Source organism: Prionailurus viverrinus, chromosome A1 (genome assembly GCF_022837055.1).
Source record: "Prionailurus viverrinus isolate Anna chromosome A1, UM_Priviv_1.0, whole genome shotgun sequence".
Taxonomy (NCBI): domain Eukaryota; kingdom Metazoa; phylum Chordata; class Mammalia; order Carnivora; family Felidae; genus Prionailurus; species Prionailurus viverrinus.
Genome location: NC_062561.1, coordinates 124,040,946 through 124,048,950, shown reverse-complemented (window position 1 = coordinate 124,048,950; position 8,005 = coordinate 124,040,946). Strand labels below are relative to the sequence as shown.

General features: G+C 38.6%; 1 protein-coding gene across 1 annotated transcript; it reads right to left on the bottom strand.

Moving 5' to 3' along the window:
* Positions 1 to 4,048: 4,048 nt before the first annotated feature.
* On the bottom strand, positions 4,049 to 7,786 carry SPINK14 (serine peptidase inhibitor Kazal type 14 (putative)). The gene is made up of 4 exons (XM_047857000.1): positions 7,717 to 7,786; positions 6,587 to 6,624; positions 5,342 to 5,478; positions 4,049 to 4,094 (listed from the first exon to the last, which is right to left on the bottom strand). Exons 1-4 carry the CDS (start codon positions 7,784 to 7,786, stop codon positions 4,049 to 4,051), a joined length of 291 nt encoding a protein of 96 aa, XP_047712956.1.
* Positions 7,787 to 8,005: the final 219 nt, after the last annotated feature.

Genomic DNA, 8,005 nt, shown 5'->3' with positions numbered 1-8,005 from the left:
ATGGCTCAGAGCCTGGAGCCTGCTTCCAATTCTGTGTCTCCCTCTCTCTCTGCCCCTCCCCCGTTCATGCTGTCTCTCTCTGTCTCAAAAATAAATTAAAAAAATGTAAAAAAAAAAAATTAAAAAAAATAAGTTTCACTTTAATGTGTTTATTGCACCCATTTAGATATAATTTCTTCTTCTTCAATGGCATATTGACCTACTATTCAGTACATTCTCACTTCAAAAGTAGCATGTGTAGTGTGATCCTATTTTTATTTCTATCACAGTCATTAAGAGAGAAAGAGGAGGAGTTCAGAAAAGATTTTAATCTAAAATCAGTGACAGTAAGTCTCGATTGTAATGTTTTGCTTGCTTTTACTTTTTTAAATTAAAATGTATTTTTCTGTATTTCTGAATTCTTCCTGAAGAGTACATATTACTATCACAAAGCAAAATAATTTTAAATTACAAATTAAAAATTTCAATTAAAGAAAATGAACCAGGGTGTAGATTGGTCTTGTAGTTTGCATGGTATTTCAATGAACCTCTTTGGCTGCCTACACATACCCATACTCCAAGAAATTCCTAATTTTTGTTTGGAAAATATATGATAAACAATTTACTCAAGTTTGTACCTTTGAGTTGATTAACTTTCTTTGGATAAAAAAAAATCTAATCAGAAGAACAAAAGAACTCCACAGAATTCTAACAGTAATATTTAGTCCATTAGATAGAACACTTCCCAACTCTCTCATCCATAGAGAGAGCTCTTCATGCACTATGATAGGAGATTTCACCTTCCTGGGGGAAAAATAGGACAGTAATATCAGAAATTGCTGAAATCCCTTTTCATCTCAAGTTCTTCCCCTTCATTAGGTTCATAAACAGGGATTCACATGCAGGCAGTGAAGGAGATCTCTCTTGCTTCTACCCGAGGTCTTGCCCCCATTTGTTACTCACCTGGTCATCCCTATTTAAACATTTTGGAGCTTCACTTCTCAAAATCAGGTGTGTGCTGTTAATATGATCATTTTAAATGATGATAAATCTGTAGCTCATAGAGCATTAGAACTTGTCCCAAATCACATGGTTGGTATGCAAGGAGTCCGCTGTAGGGCTGGTCAGTTATTAGTCTAAATGGCAGTGCTTTACTGCCACCTTCTGGGTAAATAGGGTTTATTGCAAGTCCTAAGTGTTCATCATGGCTAAAGTTAGGTTTTAGGCAGTGCCTGTAGCAGATGAAACAAATATCTTACAAGTCATACTAAGATGTTTTTTTCTATTATAACTCACAGGAGAGAATTGTTTTTAACAGGTCAGGTTTAAATGATTATAGAATGGAGGCAGGATTATAGTTGAGACAAGAGAATGGAGGTAATTCCAGGAGCCAGTGAAATTAAGGTGTCTAATATCTGATACTAAGTATATGGGTACAGTCTTATCATGTGAATATGCAAGTTATGAGTGTATAGACAGTAGAATAATTGCAGATGTGAGTGGGATCATCAAGCAGAGCAAAATGGGGAAAGGGAAGATAGCAATGACAAAAACCTGGGACTGATAAATAATTAGAAAATGCAAAGTAAAGGGAATGTGACCGCGGGAGTTCAAAATTCAAAACAGGTGCGGGAGCTAGGAATACTACCGGGGAGCTCCCTTAATGTTGGCAATGAGAGCATGTGTACGACAACGACTAGGTTTTAGAGACAGCACTGAAAAGAGGGGAGTCCTGAATTTGGATAAATATGCTGCCCTCCTTTCTTTCTTTGGAGATGTCTACTGTCAAGTAACAGAAAAAATATCAAGTAACAGAAAAAATATACACAGTACTGCTGTGTTTTGAACATTGAAGTAAATATTTTATTATCCACTGAAAAAATTTGTATTATTACAGAAAACGAGTCTAATCCTTTGGAATTCTTAGAAAAAGGAGAATAATGACAACTAAGTACATTGACTAAGCTACTCTAGACTTCAGAAGGTGTCAGAGGAAAACCTAAGTCTCATGACATGATAAAGATGAAGCTGATTTCTACCTTCAGATAATATGTAGTAAGAGAAACCAGATATATCTACTTCTTGGAAAGACAACAAAAAATCAGACAAAATATATGAAACAATGACACTAGACATCAGGCACTGAAGGATGCCAAATCCTGAGAGATGGGAAATGAACATGGTGAGCTCTATGATTGGCCTTGATTTCAGCATTGTGGGAGATTCCCAGGAAAGGAAAGAGGATCGCAGATGGAGCAAGTAGATTCCCTGAATTGAGGAGACAGAGCTGAGAGGAGAGAGACCAATGTGGCCATAGTTTGCAGGACGACAGCATGAAAGAGCTGGACAGAAATCTCAGCATATCACTGATAGATGCCTGTGCGTGAGGAAAATACATAAAGCCAGGAAAGAACCGCTAGAGAGGATTAGAGGTAACAAAGCCCAGATCTCATATAGGGTAATAGTGGCTGTTCCTGTTAGCCATACTAGAAAACTTATAATTCAGGGAACATTGATTAGAGTACCCAACAGGAGCTTGCTTCAGTAATGACCAATAATTAGCCACTTAGTGAATACTGTACTGGTCCCACCTAACAACTCTTAAAAATAATATTCCAGGGGAGCAGACTGTTTCCAAGTAATTGATCTGTGTCTCAGAACAAAACTCAAGATTATTTCTAGAAATATCAAAATATTTGGAGTCAAACAAGATAAAATTCATAAAATTATGCATTCATAAATTCATTCATAAAAATGCATATCCTAAGATATCATCCATAATGAAAAGAAAATCAACCATCCCAGAATTGACACAGATATTAGAATTAGCAGTCATAAAAATAGTTATTATAATTATATTCCAGATGTCAAAATGTTAGAAACATGAAAGGTAAATCAAACTTGTAGAGATGAAAATTAAAATGTTTGAGATGAAAAATCTACTGCATGGTGCTCATGGCCAATCATTACAGAAGAAAAGATTTGTGAACATGAAGTCAAGGCAATAGCATTAGAATACGATCCTCCTCAGAGTTCTCAGTGCTCCTGCATGACCTAGGACTTAGAGCGGTGGAAATGGACATACATAAAGATAGAGTCTATTTCATTTCCCCCAGAGCAATTTGCTTTTCATATTCTAGACCAAAGGTGATTTTTTCCTTTTTTCCTGGAGCCCTGTGTCTACCTTGTAATTAGCATAGTAGTTAAGGTCAAAGAGCTAACAGAACAGATAAACACTGACCACAGTCTTACAAGGATATTCAGAGGCAGAAGAGATGCTCTTCCCAAGTCAGCAGGGAGCAAGCTGGCTGAGGGGAAGAGAGCATATTAGCGTATGTTAATCTTCTCTCCATATTAGGAATGAATATATACACAGAAGAAATATAGCCCAGAGAAGAACATGTCCCAATAGGTTTCAGAGGTTAAAATGTGTCAAGAGAATTTTAAAAAAACCACTGGAACATTCATGGATGCCACTGATGTAGGCCTCCTTCTATGGAGAAAAGTGGGGCCAGTGGAAATGTTGGGTCTTGCAGAGTCAAGCCAGATGTGTGTAAATGTCTCTGTTTCAAAACTGAGTCTAAAAGTGAAATTGTTTAACAAGGAGTTTGCAGCAAGTGGGCAAGAGGAATGGCCAGGAAGAGCACGATGCTCCATAGTTCCTAGTAGTTGTTTTTTTAAGAAATGCTATAGGAATATGGAAGAAATTTCTGTTGTGTTCCTTGGAAGACAACTTGGAGCCTTCATATAGATTCCTTCGCCGTTCACAGTATCAAGAAGCTGATGAATCCCACTGTTTGGTTTTGACCTTTGGCTCAAATGTTCATTTTGTTCTATTTCTGAGAATTGAGACACAGATCTGAGGACCAAGTTAAATCAGACTTCCAGAAAAGTTTATTTATTAGAATATGGAAGGCAGTGCATCAATGAGGAAAGAAGTCTAAGGAAGGAACCTTTAGTTATCTGATACAAGCACAGCAGGGGCAGGTCTCTGTCACTATCAAATGCAAGGAAGGGTTGTCATGATACAGAAAAAAAGATATCTTCTTTGACATCCAAGTTCACTCAGCTAGCATTTTCCATCATTTTGAAACCTAATCTTCCCATGAGATTTCCTAAAGGCAAGAATCAGAATCAACATTGCATTAATAAAATGTCAGACCTACAAAAACTTTTAAAAATTATTTTATCTACCATCCTTATTTTATATTTAAGGAAACTAAGAGCCAGAGCATAAAGGGAATTGACTACATACAAAAACTAGGTTATTGGATTTTCCTATCCAGTTATCCTTCCGTGATTCTAAGATGCCATGGAAGATGTTATGGGCTATGCTGCAAACTCTTTGAAAATAAGTTATTTGGGGCTCCTGGGAGGCTCAGTTGGTTGAGAATCCAACTACTGATTTTTGTTCAGGTCATGATCCCAGGATTGTGGGATCAAGTCCTGCTTCGGGCTCTGTGCTGAGCATGAAGCCTACTTAATATTCTCTCTCTCTCTCTCTCTCTCTCTCTCTCTTTCTCTCTCTTTCTGTCTCTCTCTCTCTCTCTGTCTCTCTCTCCCTCTGCCCCTCTCCCCTGCTTGCTCTCTCTCGAAAGAAAGAAAGAAAGAAAGAAAGAAAGAAAGAAAGAAAATAAGTTAGTCAGGCCTGAGCTTGTGATCTATAAGGCGTATCAGTCCTCATCTTTTTCTGTTAACACCCTCACACTTTGGCCCAATTCCTCATTAGTCAGGATGATGTGGAATTTACACATTCCTGACACTGATCCTTGTATAAAATTACAAAATGATTGTTGGCATTGTGATGCCATGAGGAGCATTTTAGTCCCTGTGAACTGCACTGGCTTAAACAGAGGTCAAACCTGAAGGTGTGGTTTTGTGAGATCTCAGTGTCTAATCACTAATAATCATGTCCCAAAAATCCAAAAACCTAAACAGGGGCTCTTAGCAAAAGGACCCAAACCTTGCAGTCACCTCATCATAGCTCAGAGTTTCAGACACATAAAAGATTGAAGGTATCTTAGAGAAGGCAAACCACAATTTCAAACCAAAGAATTTCAGGACTCAAAGGAATAACCAAAGCTTCATGTAGCATAGGGGATTTGATCCATCACTTGGCATATGGGAATGTGAGGGCTCAGACAGAAGGCCCTGAAACACCACAGAGTACACTGAGTCTGCTTTCTACCCCAGTGGGCTTTATATTACCACATGCTCTTATGACTGGGGACTGATTATTATCTCTGCAAACTGGAGCAAATTCCTGGCTTCAAGGCTGATACACTTGGCAGAAGAGGTACATGGTAACTGTGGTGGACTAAGTTTGTCTTCCTTCTCTTCTTTCCCCCCAAATAGTACTCACATGCTCTCGACACACAAGATGCAGGGGTTTTCATAGGTTACAAAATTAGTGCCACAGATGGGTTGATATAAACCAGGGCAGGGGTTCACTCTTCCAGTGAACCAACTCAAGTTTACTTTCTTATATGGACATTTCACCTGAAATTGATTTGAAAAGAATGACATTAGAATCACATAAACAGGTAGGTCACATCTGGACTTGATTAGGAAAATCTAAACATAGTTAGCATCCTATCACAGTCACACAAAGCTCTTACAGCTGTCCCTTCACAAAGCAGTGGAGGCCAAATCTAAATTTATCCTGTCTGACAACCACAACACCTTCATTGTGAGGACCTCCTGATGGTAACGGGGTACAGAGGCCTGCTACACTATGGTGGGAAAAAGAAGAGTGGATGTATTTGTGAAATTTAGCTTCTCTCTCAATCTCCTTCATTCCCAGAGTATTAGACATGGGAAAAGTCTTAGAGATTTCTGGGCCAAGTGGGCAAAAAACCCGGAAAGCTCATAATTGGAAAGAAATGCTTCACTGGCATTCATAGGCTTCAATTTAAAATATTTATCATATTTCATCTAGTCTCAAAATCCCCAAGTCAACTCTCTTCTTGAAGTTGTGAAATGTGAAAGCATTTAGCATAATGCCCTGATTTTTTAGGGAAAACTAAAAACAAAAGAAGGGACATGTCTCATCAGGGATGAAAACCCACATCCAGTCACAATGCTGGTGTCAGTGGCAGCTTGAAGATGTGACTCTGTTTGCTGGAACTTGAGGAGATGGTCTCAGGGGCTCTATGAGTTTCATAGAAAGATTGGTAATGTGCCTCTGATACAAGGTGGGAGAGAGTTTCGGCTGAGTAGAGAAAGAGGGATCATATTTGAGCTTAGAAACTCTTTTCCATCTTCCTTATCCAACACCACCACCATGGCCAGGCCACCATCATCTGCCTCCTGTATGTCTGTCACCCAACTAATCCCTCCACTTCCTCTATCCCCTGGCAATTGTTGGTACTCATTTTCTAGGCACTATGGAGGGCTATCTGGTGTCCAAATGACCAAATCTCATCTTGGTTCCCAGTTTGGATCACTCTACTTGGGGCTCATGTATCTACAGAGTACCTGCCATGTTCATGTGAGTGGACTTTGGAGAACATCACAGATGACCTTCCTGAAGTAAGATTCTAAAACAGCAAACCCAAAGAAAACTCAAATTAGAATCTCAATCCTGAGAAATATAGTGAAAGATTACCTTAACAGCTCCATGTGGTGGCCACCAGTGTCGAGGTTCTAAAACCAAGACATAAATGAAAATAGTTGCAGAGTGTAATACCTGGTAAACCATAGCTTAATCTGTTGGCAGAATTAAAGAATTCTAATTTATTACCAAGAAAGCTTGCAATAACAGAAAAGCTTTTTTAAAATTTTATTTTATTTATTTATTTATAATTTTTTTAGATTTATTTATTTTGAGAGAGAGAGAGAGAGAGAGAGAGAGAGAATCCCAAGCAGGTTCCACACTGTCAGCACAGAGCCTGACACAGCTCTTGAACTTACAGACTCTGAGATCATGAGCCAAAATCAAGGGTGGGATACTCAACTGACTGAGCCACCCAGGCACCCCAAAACTGTTTTATTTACACATGCATTCATTTTTTTCCCTCAAAAAATGTGGAAGAACTCTTCTACTCCTGATGGATAAGTAGCAAGCAATCACTGGTCTCATATATGTTGCCAGTCTAGTATAACAAGTAAATTTTTGATTAACCTGTAGTTAGCCTGGGCTTGAGAGGATTCAGAACAGGCAGCCAAAAAGAAAAGACATTAAGAAATGTTAGAACTTTAAAGAGGCCTTTAGTTTAATCCCCGTATTTACAGAGAGAGGAAAGACAATTGCTACTGCCCAGGATTTCATGGTAGATGGGTAAAAAATCAAGTTCTTCAGTCCTTAAGGCTAGGTCTCTTTAAAACTCCCCACAGGACTCTTTTATAAAGGAGGACAAAAAAGGTAATGACCTACTGAAATTCATGGCAAAGCATTTTCAAAAGTTTTGCATTTTTGAGATGTGTTGAGATGTGGGCATATTGCCAATCACTTTCACATTCTACCTTGAATTGCCCAAGCCCCCTGGTCCCCATAAATTAGGTTTCATAATCTGCACTAATAGATGGGGAAACAAAGGCCCTTGCACATTGGCTCGGAGTCTTTTATTTGTGGACCAACTGCATAGTCTCTCTCTATAGATACAGATATACAGATATAGTAAAATGATACTCTTATACAAATAAACACAAAATAATTCTAAAGCATTCTTTCAGATTACAGTATCAAAGCTCACAAATCAACTTTACATAAATGCCAGAACCAGCCAAATTACTCACCAGAAGGTAATGCCCCATGTATCAGGATGAAGAACAAAAGCGAGCAGAATACTGGATGACATTTGGTCATTTTTCCTCCTGGTGCGTATGTCCTTAGAGTGATGCTCTGAGATATTGCCTTGGGATGTTCCCCTCTAGTACAATCACTAAAGCAGAGGTATTCAAGATATTAAGACCATCTTTAGGGTGAATATCCATCTCCAGCCTGCCCACTGTAACCTCTGTATACCACACTTGGAAAGCCTATTATTTCACTCTTCCCCAAGAACAAATGCTCAGGAAAATGCTA

Excerpts from the sequence above, each read along its gene's own strand:
- SPINK14 (XM_047857000.1), bottom strand. The coding sequence starts at position 7,786 with ATGACCAAATGTCATCCAGTATTCTGCTCGCTTTTGTTCTTCATCCTG. Across the intron at positions 6,625-7,716 it reads ACATGGGGCATTACCTTCTG|AACCTCGACACTGGTGGCCA; the intron begins GTGAGTAATTTG and ends TCTTGGTTTTAG. Across the intron at positions 5,479-6,586 it reads CACCACATGGAGCTGTTAAG|GTGAAATGTCCATATAAGAA; the intron begins GTAATCTTTCAC and ends AATCAATTTCAG.